The sequence below is a fragment of the Nuphar pumila genome, chromosome 16 (assembly GCF_984573655.1).
Source record: "Nuphar pumila chromosome 16, dmNupPumi1.hap1.1, whole genome shotgun sequence".
NCBI lineage: Eukaryota > Viridiplantae > Streptophyta > Magnoliopsida > Nymphaeales > Nymphaeaceae > Nuphar > Nuphar pumila.
The window spans coordinates 80,359,283-80,377,912 of record NC_143264.1 but is presented as its reverse complement, the minus strand read 5'-3'; the positions used below and the strand labels follow the sequence as shown (position 1 = coordinate 80,377,912).

Below are 18,630 nucleotides of genomic sequence, written 5' to 3'. Positions count from 1 at the left end.
AGTTACAACAGTCAAAACCTTAATTTCCATAAAAATTTGTCACCTGAGATTTGATAACCATCAATGCCACGATGCGTGACTTGCCAGAACAGCCTTTCTAGGAGGGTCGGGCTGAGCCAGGGAATATTAAGTTGATATCAAGACCGAACAAATGGGGCCATTGGTGTCGTTCGATACACCAGAGTCCAGACAAACGCCACGCAGACAGAACACACCAACGCATCCCGTGCTGATGTGTCATGCATAGTGTGGAACGCCCTTTGTCTCGTACAGGGCATGCATGACAACACGTATCAAACGCGGGACGTGCACAGCAGGGGCCGCTTTGTCCCTATGGCGGTCTGCATCCAGCGTGTACAATTGCATCTTCAAATTGAAAGAAACCATCTTGTGCGAGTACAACTGTGGTGAACATAAGCAGCAACCTGGACAAAATCTACAGGAAAAAAAAACACATCATCGACCACAAGATGATTAACTTCTTGCACGTCAACATGTAATTTAAAATTATGCAAGATTCCAATCCGAGGACGACAAATTTTCAGAAACACAAAAAAAATCAGCCAAAAATTCATAAACACGAAAAAAAATCAGCGATGTAATCCAAACTCATCAGAAACAAACTATAGTAAGCAGTGATCAAGCAAGTCTATTTATTTAATACACATTAACCATTTAAGGTCTGATACACCTGTTGGAAAGTATTTTGCTAAATTTTCACATCAGACTACACCATACACGAGACTGAATCAGCAACTATTTACACATATTCCTACGGATGTCAGTGCCTGGAGATGAGATCACATGTCCATGTAGAACAGATCACTGTTGTCATCGCCATCACCATCATAAGCGTTCGGCACCTCATCAGCGATCCAATCCTCCATATTCAACTTGCTGCCAACATTTTTGCAACTTAAGACTAATGCAAAAATTGATATAGAAAGAAAAGGCGAAAGCATGAAAGCATAATAGAAGGTAAATACATATATATCTGAGGTAAAGCTGCAATAGATCATGTTTGGCAGCAATTGCAACAGACAGAACTTTGTGTTGAAGCCAACAAAAGGAACAATATTCTGAGAGCTATAATAATCCAAGAGGTGACGACGCAGGAACTCAAGGAGGCACACAAGCTAGCGGACCAAGCTCGTCAGTTATGCCATCACCATGTACGACTGGCTTACATCACTCATAGTGGAAACCCAAAAATATGAGCCTTGAAAAGAACTAGAAATTTGGCCTGCCTCACATACTTAAACACAGTTAATACCCTTTAGATTCACTCATCACCTTATATGTTTTAGTATTGGGTTACTTACAAAAACATACCCAGTTTCCTTAGATAATTCAGATTCATACCCAAAAAAATCGTAATTCAAATGCATATCTCATTTATGTTAATGGTTAATTAACCAAAAACATACCTGTGGTTAATTTTCTAGGCTGACGGTTCACATTTTCATTTCAAATCTTTCATTTAACCCTTATAATATATTAACAAAATCACCTTTTTACAGTTCCCACTTCTAAATACTAGCATGTTCGGTTCATAAAGGCTCGTTTGAATTTATGAAATAAGCTTGCAAGCTGAATATGAATAATAGGCACTCAGCTCAGCTTGACTCCTGTAAGCTCTTTAAGTATTAGACTATATATCTGTTATATTTATTTTTGTAATCCTATTTCTTCCAGGTCTAAACCAATGTATTTTTCTACAAACAAGCCAGCGAATAGAAGGAAACCTGCAATTTTCTGCATATAGGACAATCACCCACTTGAAAATGGTGTGTTAAAACTCACTGGAGAACCCATTCAATCATTCAATTTTGATCACTCAAGACAACAGATTGTTGGAAGTCTTTTAAACAAATGCAGTAGAGAGAGAGAGAGAGAGTAAAATGGGTAAAGTGGGACTATTTAATGAGCCTAAAATTGGTAGTTTTTAAAGTTTACTGGTCATTAACTACGGTTAAAAGGAGGGTAGTTATCTTAGGTATGCATTCGGATAACTAAACATAAATTTGACATGTTGAATTATAAAAATAAACTGGGTATGTTTTTGTAAATAACTCTCTCTCTCTCTCTCTCTCTCTCTCTCTCTCTCTCTCTCTCTCTCTCTCTCTCTCTCTCTCTCACACACACACACACACACACACACACAACCAACTGCAGCCACCTACCTAACACAAAGCCATTCATTACAATATCAAATAACAACTATTGTGAAGGGTTCAAAATAGCATGAACAAACCTTAGGCAACAACAGCGGAAGCTAAGGATACGCTTCAACTTTTTGTTATAAAAGAAGAAATTGACAGACCATCTGCAATAAAACTGAACTAGTTAATAGTTCAAATGATGAGGATCACAGACATATACGACACTATGATATCTTACACTGCACCCCTTTGCAGGAAGGGATCTCCTTCAATATCTGGACTGTAACCGTACACTTCACATTCAGCTAATTTGATGACCTGGAGCAGGAGACTTCTTATAGTTCAGCAATTAACACCAATAATAACTAAACGGAAAGTGAAACTTGATTTTGGTCCCACCTCATCAATGGCTTTTAGTGTGCACTCCAAAAGAGAACTACCCTCGTTGGACAATGCCCACTCCTTTTTGTTTCAAGCGAAGAAAAAATATATTTCATTAATCAAAATAAGGGCATCGACTAAAGTCTACAAGTGAAAAATAATACATCAGAAGCTGGTAACAAGAATCTGCAACTAAGAACAGGGAAACAAAGAAAAGATGGGGCTGAAATTGGAAGGAAGCCATTAGCCACTAGTTTCATTTGCAAACTTGACACAGCGACCTTGTGGACTCGAAAAACTGTTGAACAAACTTGACACATCCATACTTTGTAATAAAACATTACAAATGACAATAGGAGAAAAGTTTGGCATCAAGAGATTCAAGACCATATTATGATAAAAAGCATGCTCCACTGACGTGCCATGAAAAAAGACAACCAGCACCTTGTATATGCACAAGAGAGGTATTCCAGAGTATCCCGTTTCAAGGTTGGAAACAAATCAATAGATATTCCATACCTTTTCAGCTTCCAGCATGTAGGTTTCAAACATCCGCTTGAAACTGTTCCAGCCTTCTTCTCTGAAAAAATAATGAGTCTGCATGGCGCTGGTAGTATGGCCATGGATGTTTCAAAATTTATTAAGCAACATTATCAAAAGAAATATGTGAACAGTTTATCAACAGGAAAGAATGTGTAACAGGATAACTTGTCTTGTGAAGAAAGTATCAGCATCGTGGAAGAATGAACATATTATAGGGAAATGGAGAGATTTGAACTCTCAGCTCCAATTGGAGCAACAGTTGTATCAACCGTCTGTCAAGCCATTGACACCATCCCCATTTTCTGCAGAAAGAGAGGATAAAGTAGTGGGTTGCCATGCCGCCAACAAAGCTGACATTGGCATTACCCCTGAATCCCCTTCTCAGTGATGAATCAGAAAATGTAAGAAGGAATAAAGGATGGCAATACCCGAAGTCATAATCTGGATATATGTGATTAAGCGTAAGAACCAAGTAGATCAGCGTCTTCCGGCTGTTCAAAAATAACAAATATGAGAGTTCAATAAGAGTATAAGATACCATGTTGTATACCATGCCAAGAGGGTTATTCACAACCTTGTGCTGCTAGACAAAAGATTTGCTGGAGAGGGAGGAGAAATTTCCAGAGATTGTGCAAGGTAGTCAAGGATCTGCAGAATTAGAATGTGACATCCAATTATGCAGTTCAACTGAAAGTATTTCTAACACACAGAACAAAAAAAACTCAGGGATGACAGAAGGCAAAGACACCATACTAAATATTGACAGGTTGATAGAACACAGAAGGGAATCATAACAATCGAAGTACTGCTTCCATCCGGGATAATGCTTGACGCTAACAAAAGAAATGAAATATCTAGAATTTTGGCCAAAGTCAATTCGCAGTCACAAATCCAGAGCTTCACGGGATCCAAGGAACCAAGATTACTGAACCAAGTAAATAGGGCTACCAAGGACTCTATCACAACCTTGGTGCAGTTCCTATCCTAAAGATGACAACCATCATTTTGCCACTTTATAGCAAATCGTACTTTTGTAAATTTAATCATATACTGACCATTTATGTTGATTTTAAAATGGAAATGATGAGGAGCTTGACCAACTAAAAAATTTAAAAAAAAGTGCATTTCTAAAAATATAAAATGTTAAAAATGGTTGACTTATAAATCACAGCAACATCCATCATAAGAAAGTGCAACCTAGCAAACAACTTTCTTACATGGATCAGAATATTTGACAGACCAATGAGCTACTTCAATAGTAACTAAAGATCACAAAAGAACATATTGAGAAATAAAAAAATGTTTGATGGCTGAAGGGTCCTTATTTCACCAATTGTCACCTTATTTCACCAATTGTCACAATGTCGCTTGTATATGACTTAACTAAAACTAAAGAATATACAATGGCCAAATGCTTTTCTGGTAATGGAATGTTATACTGCAAGGGAAGAGTTCATGCAACAGCCGCCCTTGATGATCACTCTTAGAGATTGTAATTTACAATAAGTTGAGGATGATATTATATACTAGAATGGGGAAGCTAAAGGCATGTTCAAGGTTAAACTCTGTTATCCTTCGCTTCTTGAATGTGGAACCATTTCACAGGGTGACTGGGGGTTATGTCATGGGAACCCAACAGAATCTGAAGAAAAAGGGTCATTTAGCTAGCCAGCATGTGCTGTTCATACAAGGCAGCAGAAGAATCTAAAGTACATCTGGTTGGCTGTCGACTCTTCAAACTTTGCTGGAACTAGCATGGGGTGATCAAGTTTTAATAGGGACAGGCATACAATGTCAGACTGGTGATCATTCCTCATGGATAAGCAGGCACAAAAAGGATCTGTATTTGGACATGGTGGAGTAGGCTTGCACTATCACTTGCCTAAAAGAGAAAAAAGCCAGCATGTGCTGTTCATACAAGGCAGCAGAAGAATCTGCAGTACATCTGGTTGGCTGTCCATTCTCAAACTTTGCTGGAACTAGCATGGGGTGATGAAGTTTTAATAGGGACAGGCATACAATGTCAGACTGGTGATCATTCCCCATGGGCTAAGCAGGCACAAAAGGATCTGTATTTGGACATGGTGGAGTAGGCTTGCACTATCACTTGCCTAAAAGAGAAAAATGTGAAATTTCAAAAAATTGGAAGAGGAAACTTTACTGTTCATTATAAATTTCAGAAATGGGTACTTTTTGCGTCATAGAAAAATGAGGGATTCAAATATTGGTTGGATAGGCTCTAAGAGAATTGAGCCTTTGAGGGCACTGGAGGATTTATGATTTGTAATATGCTTTTACACTTCTGCTATTGTTCTCTGCATTTCACCCCTTTTTACACTCTGTCATATTTTGGAGTGAGACCTCATTATCCTTATTATTCTGATTTAAGGAAAGCTTGCTTTCCTTTCAAGAAAAGAAGCAAAAAGGAATGCCTTTCATTCAATTCTTTCTTTCTAAAAAACAAAAAGAATACAAATAAGAAATACCTCTTGCTCCAAGCTTAATGAGAGTTTCCTGTCCATTCCAGCATGCTTGCCTGCACATTGCAAATAAGATTTGTTATCTATTGCTTGCTAACTAAGTACAAATACACTAGAAAAAGAATTGCTGAATACAGCCATTAGCATCAAACTCACATGAATAAGCTTCCATCTTTCCTTTCAGAACGCAATCTCCAAGATTGACATGGTTTAGAAAGCTGTTTATGCTGAATAAACACATTATTTCATCATCGTTATTGTAATATGAACATGAGGAACGGTATGGTCATACGGTGCTTAGATTGAAAGCTTCAACAAACAACAGATACACCAAAGTCTACTGAATTTAACTGAAACCTAGTTGCTTGGGAAACTCATAGAATTTTATGAATCAACAAATGGCACTCAAAAAATCATACTGAAAAGACCCAAACACATTATGCATATAACATAGCTTATGCATTTCATGAACTCTACTCTGATTGCAATCAAATCAAGAAGTTTGTAGAATACCTGTCCAAAGGGGTGTACACCAAAAACTTCATGTTGAAAACTCTCCAAATGCATAGACAAATGTGTTGGCTCACAAATTCCCTGGTTAGCCAGTGGCTCAAAACTAAAGACTTTCTGCTACAACACTGTCACAATAAAAAGGACGCATAAGGTAATATGCCACTATGAATAAGCATAGAATGATTGAACTCATGAATCATGATAATGTGAATGAATCACAAGTCCATTTTTTTTGGATAACCAAGGAAAACCTCGGCAAGGGATGCACACCAGTGGGTTTCAAATTTGTGACATCTCTTCGACTTGAATTCTCAAGTAATGATCTTGGCTTTCAAACAAGGAGAAAAACAGTACAGAAGATATATACCTGCTAATGGCCAGTATATGAATCACTTGCTACAAAAATGACGTATAGAAGAAGGGGGAGGTGAAGGTGGCCACGGATTATATACTTAAATATATATATTTAAGTATATAATTCTGTTGTATAACCAAAATACCCGATGGCGGTATTTTGGTAATTTCACTATGTATTTTACTTTTAGATATTTTTCTTTTTCTGTATTTTTCCTTTTTCTTTTTATTTTTTTGTTTTTGGACCACATAAAGGGGGCCCACCTTCTGGTCGTTGGGGCCCCAAACGGTCATAAATATGACCGGTTGGGGCTCCCAATGGCTAGAAGGGAGCCCCTCTATGTGGTCCCTTTGGGTCCTCCCTTCTCTATAAATTGAGGGGTCCTCCCTCATTCATGCATGGCTTTTAGCCTCTCCTTTTCTCTCTTTCAATAAAGTTATTTTTTGCATTTGAAGGTTTTTCACCCCTTAGTGGGTTATTTGCACTTGTATTGTGCTTGTGTTCTCTTTTGCACATTGTGTGCTTGTGTTGTTGGCTTCCTTGCTTCTCCTCTATTCGCATATTGGTGCTTCCGCGTCTTTCATTACATGGTATCAAAGCAAGGTTGGTGATCTTAACATTCTTATTGAAGCCTTTGGGAAGCGTGCCTCTCAACTTATTTGAATAACGGAATCCTCTTTGTTATCTATGGAGTCCGAATCAAAGGTAGAGCTTTCTTTTAAGCTCAATGGATCCAATTATCTTATGTGGGCTTCCGCTATGGAAAATCACTTAAGAGGTAAGAAACTTTGGGGTTTTGTTATGGGAACCTCTCCCGAACCTTCTCTTAAACTCACTAAAATGAAAAGGGGACGTTGAAAAAGCCTTGGATGGCGATGAGCGCATCAAGGCAATCAATGATCACCAATCCAAATTAAAGGATTGGGAAAGTAACCATCATGAACAATGTTGATCTAAAGAATTGTGCTAATATTGCGAAATTTAGAAGAGCCAATGAGGCATGGTTCTTTCTTAAGGGTATGTATACCCAAAAGGACCTTGCTAGGCAATTCTTTTGTCAAGAAAAAATTAGATCTACCAAGCAAGGGGACATGAGTGTCCGGGATTATTTTAGTGCTCTTACTCCTCTTTGGGATGAGCTTGCCCTCCTTGAACCTAAATGGGTGGCTCCGGAAGATATTGAATTAAGAAGGGAACAAGTTGAAAAATAACATTTTTTCCAATTCCTCCATGGCCTTAGACCGGATTTTGAGCAAGTTCGGGCATCTCTTCTTCATCGTAGCAAAGTTCTACCTATTGAGGATGCTCTTGCCAAAATATACCAAGCCGAAACTCGTCTTGGCATTTTCCTAAAGAATGATGATGTATTGGCCGTTACTAGGCCCGGAAATAATGTTAAACCCTATAAACCTCCTCATTTTTGAAAGAACAATAGAAGAGGTATCATATGTCACTTTTGTAATGAATCAGGGCACATTAAGCTCGTTTGCCCCAAGCTTAAAGCTAAGGTTGCCGTCATTGAAGAAAATGCTTCAAAAAGGGAAGAAGATGAAAGTGATATTAAAGTAGCTCTCAATCAAATCTCCGAAGTTCTCCAACACCTTTTCAAAAATTCATCTTCCTCTACCTCGGGTGCCGCGGTTGCCTGCTCTTCATCACCCCCAGGTATGTGGATTCTTGACTTTGGCGCATCCTTTCATATGACATCTCATAAAAATATTTTATCAAATGTGCTTACCGACCCCATACCTTCATATGTTTCAACAACTGACGGGACATCTTTAAAAATTGATTGTATTGGGACACTTGATTTAAATCAAAATTTTATTCCAAAAGTAAGAGTTGTTCCAAAAATCAATCTAAATCTTCTCTCAGTTTCTCAAATTACCGATCACGGTTGTCAAGTCTCTTTCTCACCCAATGGTTGCACCGTGCAGGATCTCCAGTCAGAGAAGCTGATTGGGCGCGGCCATAGAAGGGATGATCTTTACTACATGGATTTTTTGTCTCTTCCAACCAAGTCATTTTGTAATTTTGTAAATGCCAAAAGTATTGATATTTGGCATAACAGACTTGGCCACCCTAACTTTCTAAAGATGTCTCTCTTTCCCTTTTAGAGCAATTCTTGTAAAAACAATCACATGTCTTGTAAAGATTGTATCTTTGGAAAATCTAAAGCTATTCCTTTTCCTCAAAGAATTTTTTTTTCCACTAGGCCGTTTGAATTAATACATTCTGATGTATGAGGTCTCTCTCCGGTTGTATCCAAAGGAGGTTTTTCATATTATGTTTTGTTTATTGATGATTTTACTAGATTCACATGGATCTATTTTTTAAGTAAAAAATCTGAAGTTTTCTCTTTTTTTAGAGAGTTCCATGCAATGATAAAAAATCAATTCTTAGGCAACCTGCCCATCCTTAGATCTGACTCAGGAGGTGAATTTATGTCAAATGAATTTCAAAATTTCTTAAAAGAAAATGATATTTTTCATCAACGTTCTTGTCCTAACACTCCGCAACAAAATGGTCTTGCGGAAAGAAAACATCGGTACATAATAGAAATGACTAGAAGGATGTTGATTTCAAAAAACATCCCAAAATCCTTTTGGGCTGAGGCGGTTCTGACTTCCGTTTATTTGATTAATCGAACTCCCCCATCTTCTTTAAAGAATTTCTCTCCATTCGAAAAGCTTTCCAACATGACTCTTGATTATCAAAGGCTAAGGATTTTTGGATATAAATGTTTTGTCTTAACTCGTAAAAATGATTAACTTTCTCCAAGGGCGATTAAATGTATATTCTTGGGGTATGGTGAAAAACAAAAGGGTTATAGGTGCTTTAATGCAACAAATAAAAATTTGTATATCTCAAGGAATGTTACCTTCTTAGAAGATGAAAATGGATTTTCACACAAATCAAATGAAAAGGTAGATCACTCTTTCCTGTTTGATTTATTACCGCGTGATAGTAGTTTTGAAGAGACCATGAATGAACAACAGGAAGAACACATAGATGATTTGAATACTGAACAACATGAAAACTTGAATGAACCTATATCTAGGCAAATTCAAGTTTACTCCAGAGAAGAGGCAAATCATCCTTGTACTCTTGAAAGATACTCTCAAAATAACACTATAGAAGAATCATCTCAAAGAAAGTCAAGTCGTATAATTAGAGCACCAAATAGATTTGTATCATATGAATCTTTTTCACCAAATTTTAGGGCATGTCTGTTAGCTTTGCATTCCTTTCATGAGCCAAATCATTACCATGAAGCTAAACAATATGATCATTGGAGATATATTTTAGGTATTGAAGTAGTATATTCTCCTCGTGGATATATCTTGTCTCAAATGAAATTGGCAATTGATATTTGTACCAAGTCAATGATTTCAAACGAAAAAACAGTCGAGACCCCAGAAGTTATAAATGCAAAACCCAGACTTGAAGATGGTGTTCTCCTTGATGACCCTACGCCTTATCGTCAACTGATTGGCTCTCTCACCTACCTATCCATCACCCGTCCGGATATAGCTCATGTGGTTCATGTTGCAAGCCAGTTTCAGCATGCTCCTACTTCTATACATATGGCGGTCGTGATGAGAATTGTGCGCTACATCAAGAACACCATCTCTAAAAGACTTTTTTTATCCTCTTCTTTATCTCATGAATTAAATGCTTATACTGATGCTGATTGGGGAGGAAATCCCAATAATCGTATCTTAGGCACTAGTTTTTGTGTTTTCTTAGGGGAATCACTTGTCTCTTGGCGGTGTAAGAAGCAGCAAAAAGTTTCTTTCTCTTCCACTGAAGCCGAATATCGGGCGATGGCAATGACAACTATGGAAATAGTATGGATTAGAAGTCTCCTCAGTGACATGGGCATCTTCATTTCTACTCCTACCAAGATATGTTGCGACAACAAGAGTGACATTTATATTGCTAGCAACCACACTTTTCACGAGCGTACAAAGCATATTGAGATGGATTGTCACTATGTTCGAGACGAATACCTTAAAGGGACCATTTCATTGCCATATGTTACTTACGAGTTTCAATTGGCAGACTTCTTCACCAAAGCTCTATTAAATCCAAGATTTATGTTCCATCTTCTCCCCGTAAAGTTTGAGGGGGAGTGTTAAATTATATACTTAAATATATATATTTAAGTATATAATTTTGTTGTATAACCAAAATACCCAATAGGGGTATTTTGGTAATTTAACTGTGTATTTTACTTTTAGATATTTTTCTTTTTCTGTATTTTTCCTTTTTCTTTTTATTTCTTTCTTTTTATTTTTTGTTTTTGGACCACATAAAGGGGTCCCACCTTCTGGTCGTTGGGGCCCCAAACGGTCATAAATATAACCGGTTGGGGCTCCCAACGGCTAGAAGAGAGCCCCTCTATGTGGTCCCTTTGGGTCCTCCCTTCTCTATAAATTGAGGGCTCCTCCCTCATTCATGCATGGCTTTTAGCCTCTCCTTTTCTCTCTTTCAATAAAGTTATTTTTTGCCTTTGAAGGCTTTTCACCCCTTAGTGGGTTATTTGCACTTGTATTGTGCTTGTGTTCTCCTTTGCACATTGTGTGCTTGTATTGTTGGCTTCCTTGCTTCTCCTCTATTCGCATATTGGTGCTTTCGCGTCTTTCATTACATGAGGAATACAAAAGGTTAATACAAATTCAATTTCACCCTCCATTATAATCTCTCAGGCAATATTTGTCCAGATTCAATTGGAATGGGGTTGGTTCTATGAGAAGACATGATTGAAGCGGACCCATGCATGTTTCATTAGGTTAGGATGAAGATCACGTTGAGTTTGAATGACCAAGTTCCAGTCGGGCCTGCCTTGCCCAGAAAGGCTGAGTTGGGTCAAAGGGTGGCTGAGTTACATAGATCTGGGGGTTGGACCAGGTTGAAGAAGGTTGACTCCACACCGATTAGTTTGGTTATGGCAATGGTGAGCAGGTAAATAATACAACTCGATCTCCCATGAAAATGATGAAAACTAAATCACATGAAAATGTTGTTTGACACCTAAATAAGTTTCCCGTGTCTGAGATGGAAAATATCAAAGTGGTCGCTTTCAATGAGAATGCATCACTATCTCATTATTTGAATGCATCGTTTATGACATAATAGCCTTTAAACTGGATGACCAGCATGAAGTTTCATGTCCTCTAATTATCATTTAGAGGGGCTGAATGACAAACTTAAAGTAAATAGGATTGAACCTCCATAGGTTCATCCAGCCTCTGTCCAGCAAAGGATCTCATAAGTTCATAACACTCTATGGTTATGGTCAGTGAATTGGCTCACTACATGGCTGCTTACTGTTTGGTCCCATTCACCTAACCCAATATTATATTGGTTGAGGTCTAACCCCAAATGTCATTAAAGATTGCACCCAATCATAAAATTTGCGATTGATTCATTAAAAAGATAACCATGAACCACAAAATAGAGTGAATACAGGCCCGGATTAACTGTACTTCCCAATAAAAAAGCCACCTGTAAGTGATTTATATCATGAATTGATTTCTTTGTTGAATGACTCTAGAACCTTTTCTTTTTCCCCATTGGCATTTTCTTCATCAACCAATTTATCCATTTTTTCAGGTTCCATTGTCTTTTATCATTCACCATGACCTAGCTGACATTAAGATTTTATTTTCTCAAAAGATAAATCTGTGCAACCTTACAGACACATTGGGAAAGAAACCATCTTTCATATGAAAGTGATCACCACTTACTCTATTCTATCACCATTAGAGATGTAGAATTTTCTTTTCCTGCTAAGTTGAGGGAAAAAATCCAGATCATAGCAGTTTCTTGCACAGAGAAGCTAATCATATAATCCATCTTTTTCACCACTTGTAGCACCAACCACAACCAACCCACAACTTCAATTAGACCATCTCAACCTATAAGCAATTAAAATTAAGCATGGCCAATGTATTTCCAGTTACTAGGTATACAAAGATCCTGATACACCGGGACAAGATCATTTGAACTATATAGAAGTGCATGCAACAAAACTAGACAATCTAGCAGCCATGGCTATAACCAACCAAATCAATGCAGAATACACTCAAAAAAAATCTGACCATAACTCACCATCACCATATTTACTCAGACCTAAACAAATATACTCCTTATCTTAGCCCAAACAAACCTAGCCCACCAACCAACAGAACTGGAAGGTAATCCAAATGAACCTAATAAATAGACACCCTAAACCATGCCCAGACCCTGTTCGTTGCAGATCTAATCTTGGGAGACTTGACAGCTATTAGCTAACACCATGGCTGAAAATACAGGGTCAACAAGAAAGACCTGGAAACAACTAAGACTGCAAACACTTGACCGATCAAGAACCCAGTTAGACTAAGACAGAAATTAATTCTTCAATCTATTCCTTATATTGAAAATTAGTGCCATTATTTGGTGGGATTCACACACATCCTTGTTACATAAATGGACCCACCCATGCAGGTCATGTGGGCTGGAAGGATCGTCTGCATAGGGTACATGAACCTGTGAGTATTCCATCTGTGATTCCGTGCCCAACTTCTTTAACTACACCCATTTGAACTTTGGACACGAAAAAGGTCCTGACAGGACCCAGACCTACCAAAACCTGGACAAGTCTGATAGTCATGATCTCTAGGAATTGGGGGTAACTTGTTCTTCACTTTGGGGACATAAGGTTGAACCAAACAAGTAAACGAAAAATAGAGGTGGGATCATATTTGAAGTATACACAAGGAAATTGTCAATAAGCTTCTGAACCACTGCTAGGATGTTAATGCCTTCCAAATATAGCAACTATTATTCAACAACCTAAAGCATACTATCGCACAGCTCACAGCCACATAGACACTAATACCAATCATAAGTAGCAATTGACAAATAAACAGGAAAGAACCCACAGCCACAAAATCGTAGGCCTTCATAAGTCATTACCACTCATTGCATGTTTAACGGTTTTCTTTTTCATTTTTTCCTGAGGGAAATTGCCATTGTACCCTCAAGACAACACGAAAAACTTTTTTTAGGGAAATTTTCAAATACCCCCCAAACGTTTCGGTCTGATTCATCCACACACCAAACGTTTCAGACTTTGCAAATGTCCACCAAAGTTTTTACTTGGGTTAATCAAATGACCCCAATCATAAACTAACGTTGGGTTGTTCTTGGGTTAACCTAACTCATGCTGTGAAGTTACTATTTTACCCGTGTAACTAGAAAAATAAAATTATTAGTTTATCCCTACTCTAGAAAGATGAGCAAAGTAACTTTTGACCACTGCACCATGAAACTTATTATTAGTTATTTTCCAAAAAAAATTATATATTTAGATTTTGATAAGACAATCAACCCAACAATTACTCAATCCACTAAAATATGATCATACAGATGTGATCTACATGCTTAATTTTAGAGGAATAGACTCTTGAATCTTCCGATTATGACATGTAGTTAAGTTTTTATAAGATTTAAAATCAACAGTCTACAATTTTAAAAATAGTCAATGCTTAAAAATCATGTCTTTTATCAAAAAACATAATCCAAGAGTCATTTTCTAGCAAATCAACCATGTCAAACACATCTGCAAGGTAAGATTTGCACAAAAACGTGAAACCCCTATTTACTGGTGACAGGCTCGCGATAGGCAAAAAAGTGTTGGGCAGCTACCACTTTTCCTAAATCCATATAGGCTCAAAATTAAGTGGTTTAAGTTGTCAGAACTAAATGAAAACCTTTAAACTTGCATAGTTACTATCATAGCAATAGCTAATTGAGCTTGATTCTTGAATTAGTAAAACTTTTGTCATCTATATATAACCACATCGGCTTTTGGGTCAAATAAAAATGCATATAATTTGTGTTTAGATATTTATCGGATCAACTATTGAGGAACCAAGCGGGCCCAATTGCATTACAGTGGGTCGAGTAATTGTTGGCTTGATTGGCTTATCAAAATCTAAATGTATAATTTTTTCGAAAAATAACTAATAACAAGCTTCATGGTGTAGTGGTTAGAGTTGTGGTTTTTGTTAGGGAGGTCAACAGTTCAATTATCGTTGTAAGCAATAATTTTTTTTGCTAAATACAATGTTGACAGACCTACACATGGTCAAACTTACTTTGCTCATCCTTCTAGAGTATGGATAAACCAATAATTTTATTTTCCTAGTTATAGGGGTAAAATAGTAACTTCACAACATGAGTTAGGCTAACCCAAGAACAACCCAATGTTAGTTTATGACTGGGGTCATTTGATTAACCCAAGTAAAATCTTTGGTGGGCATTTGCAAAGTCTGAAAGGTTAGGTGTGCTGATGAACTAGGCCGAAACATTTGGGGAGTATTTGAAAATTTCCTTTTTTATATAATCCAAGGGAAAAAACCAACCCTTGAGGACCCCTGCCCACCGGGCAGTACACCCAGCTAGGACCTTGAGGCAAGGGATGCCACCCATGGGTTTCAAACTCGTGACGTCCGTCCACTTTGTGATATTCACAAGTTGCCCCCACCAGATGAGCGGAGCCCTTGTGGGCAGAAAACTAAGAACTTTAACAGAAAAGAGAAAAGGAAAGTCCATACAATTCCTCCAAACTACCAAACAAGTACGTCAAATAATTCAAAATTACAACAGGCAGACTAATCAGTAATCATATTCTATATCCAACTATTTCAAAATTTGGCTGAATCAAAAGTAAAAAAAAAAAAGTAGAAAAACATAAAGCTATAGATATTTCCCAAACGATCAAAGGCATTGTCCCGCCTAATTCAAAACCACCACAGGGAGACAAATTCTACTTGTCATGCAAATACTGCAAATTTTAGTAAACCACAACTCTTCTAAGTGGCGGATCTGTGCCAAGAAAACTACAACAAGAGCAACACAAACACAAACATCGGTATATATATATATATATATATATATATATATATATATATATATATATATATATATATAAGAAAACCAACCCTAACCCTAACCCCAGCTCTCCAAAAGGGAAAAAAACTCCAGTCGCTCTTCACAATAACAAACAGAACCAAACCCTAACACCAATTTCCAGATTTCACACGAACCCTAAGGACAACCACTCCAGCAAAAAATACACGAAATCTACATGAAATTGCGACGAAAGAAACCCTAACCACAGAAAAAAAAAACTGAGAGAGAAAGAGGGTACCTGATCGCCGTTGGGAAAGAAGAAAGAGAAAAGAAAAGGCAAACAAAGAAGACGCAGGGGATGAAGCCCTTAACGTAATCTCAGAGCCAAAGCTGGTCGAACGGGGGGTCCAATTTATAGAGGGACGGGAGCGCGTCCCGCTTCCCTCGCCCCGCACGCTTCGGCTTCCTTCCTCCTCACCTGTGGGGCCCACGTGTCACGGGTCCGACGGCGACCCACCAACCCCTCCTGACCTTTTCAGACAAAGGATCAGGTCGGGATGCTTGGGTTGGGAATATGCCGACGGGTATCTTCTTCGGGTGGACACGCGGCCGTTTTTCGGGTCTGATTATATAAACGGGTAGGAATGGGTTCTGTTTGGATTATGTTATCGAAGAAACCAACATGACGATGGGATTGGCCACAATTCTTAATTCAAAAATAAAAATTTACAGCGGAGGGGCTTGGCCACTTGACGGGTGGTTAACTCATACGTAGGGGTGGCAATCGGGTCGGGTTGGCGGGTTGGCGGGTCAGCATACCTCAACCCGAACCCGACCCGTTTATTAAACGGGTCGGCTGTGGCAAACACGAACCCGACCCGTTTAATAAACGGGTAACCCGACACGACCCGCCAACCCATTTAATAAATGGGTTGGGTCGGGTAAACGGGTTTTCAGGTTCGCGGGTCGGGTTGGCGGGTTGACAGATCGGGTTGGCAGGTAGGCGGGTTGGCGGGTCGGGTTGACGGGTCGGGTCGGGTTGGCGGGTTAGCGGGTCAGGTTGGCGGGTTGGCGGGTCGGGCAGACGGGTTGGCGGGTTGACCCACCCGCCTAACCCGTTTATTAAACGGGTCAGCCGGGTTGGCGGGTTGGCATACCCCCAACCCGAACCCGACCTGTTTAATAAACGGGTTGCGCGGGTCGACCCGTTTATTAAACGGGTTGGCTTAAGCCCAACCCGAACCCGCCTAAGAGGCGGGTTGGCAGGTCGGGTTGGCGGGTCGTGTCAGAAATTGCCACCCCTACTCATACATGTCAAACCTCTTGTATTAACGAGGGCAAGACATAGAGGTGTGAACAGGTTCGGACCCAACCTGAACCAAACCTTATAAAGTTCGGGTACGGTGATAAATAAGAAGACTCGATTAAGACTCGGATCTGGACCTAAAAGTCCAATTAATACATGTGAACCTGGGTATAGTTTCTAAAATTTTATACCAGACCCGATCAGACTCGAGTTTTGATTAAGACCTGCAATTTTTCAATGAAAAAATGATAAAAAATATTGTTTTATCGGGTATTGTCTAGCTCTGGTTTATGTAGTTCTAATTAGGTCCAATGTGGTTTTTCTTATAGTGGACAGGATTAGACTCAGGTCTGAACTCGATACCATGCCCGAAAATCGAGTCCAAGTCTGGTTCTACCTGGGTCCGAAACAAATCCGACCCGTTGACACCCTTAGCAAGGGATAAGCTCTTGCTTAGCCAAAGTAAGTTGATTCTTTTGAGAAAATTTGTAACACCCCAAAATTTTAACTCGAAAAAAATTGTAGAATTTTTTTTTTAAATCAACGAAACCAACTTTTTGGGGAGTTAAACATTCTGAGCAGGTTGCAAATCAAACAATCGTCATAACCAAATTAAAATGTGAATAACATTTATTATTAGAATTTAATTCAGTTTTAATAATTTAAAAATTATATCATAGTATTTTCAATCTAAAATAACAATAAATGGTTTTTCAAAACTATCTTCGAGAAAGAAAAATAGTGACTCTCGATGCTACCACAACATCCCACATCTGCTCTGCAGTTATACATCATACTTCACCTAAGAATCAATTAAAATGTATCAGACTTGTGAAAGTTTGGTAGGGAATACCAACACAGGTAAACCAAAATCAATATACATAAGACATATTACAATGCATTAAACCATCAAAATAAATAAACATCCAATTCAGGTACACATGTTATCACAATTACATCACAAGATTATATTTCAGAAGCCAACATATGTTTTATGCATGCACTTATCATTGCAGAACAGGAGATCTTTATGCATGAGTGACTTTCATTGTCTTTATTTAAGTTTTTTTTTACGTGATGAATGACATGCCTAAATTAATGCACAAAACATTTAAGGTTTCACTTCTTAGCCATATGGGTATTGTACTTAACTTATATCAGGACCATGGCTCAAGATGAATATATTCAAATAAGTTATAGCTTAACCCTAGTCGGGCACCTTTCACTAGTGTTGGTAAGGGACAACCTAGTCGAGAGAGAGCTCTCAACACCATTCAACCTAATACATTAGATTTCACGCATGAGTTTCTTAACATGCCATCTTGCGGCTAATGTGAAGGGTTCTCCTATTTTCGTAGTTGGAGAGGAACAACCTTTTATGCTAAAAAACTTTGTTCTACAGAGATTGGACTACCGCTTACCCTCTCATTGTAAGCCAAAATAAAATTAATGTTCACATCACATTCTTTTAATTATAGTAACTCTATTGTTTCTCCATGCACACAAATAATGAATCTATCACTAAGATTTGAGACTCAAGTTTGGGCACATAGATGCATGATTCAATGTCAACAATGCTTTCATGCCATGCATGCTAATTATAACGCATTCACTTTCATGTATGCATTCATTCATAAGCATTGAACATGATTAATAATATGCATCTATACATAATCACATGTCACACTACAATGCAGATGGATATACAGTTCAATAGTAGTGTTCATTCATTCATTCACATGCAATAACAATTCATCTGATTTCATGCTTATTAGGAATTTAAAACATGCATTTACACAATATTTCATGTCACAATTGCATGTTAATTTAACATTCAAATATATATATATATACATATATATAACATTAGGAGTTCATATTTTGCATAACTTAACTGGCCCATATTCGGTTTGAGACTTGGTTAGGCAAGATTTGCCCTACTGTTACAACAACCATTGTTCTTTATACAGACTGAGACTAAAG

The 18,630-nt window shown here is 38.1% G+C and overlaps 1 protein-coding gene across 2 annotated transcripts; it reads right to left on the bottom strand.

Moving 5' to 3' along the window:
* Positions 1-636: 636 nt before the first annotated feature.
* Positions 637-15,735, bottom strand: LOC149813799 (uncharacterized). 2 transcript variants are annotated; one of them, XM_089991406.1, is made up of 11 exons: positions 15,640-15,735; positions 6,080-6,204; positions 5,723-5,793; positions 5,573-5,622; positions 3,661-3,734; positions 3,515-3,577; positions 3,063-3,150; positions 2,562-2,624; positions 2,401-2,480; positions 2,255-2,326; positions 637-897 (listed from the first exon to the last, which is right to left on the bottom strand). In XM_089991406.1, the coding sequence occupies exons 2-11, from the start codon at positions 6,109-6,111 to the stop codon at positions 801-803; spliced, it is 690 nt and encodes a 229-aa protein (XP_089847532.1). In that variant the 5' UTR covers positions 6,112-6,204; positions 15,640-15,735; the 3' UTR covers positions 637-800. The 2 variants fall into 2 exon arrangements, with proteins under 2 accessions (XP_089847532.1, XP_089847533.1); XM_089991407.1 differs by lacking the exon at positions 2,562-2,624.
* Positions 15,736-18,630: the final 2,895 nt, after the last annotated feature.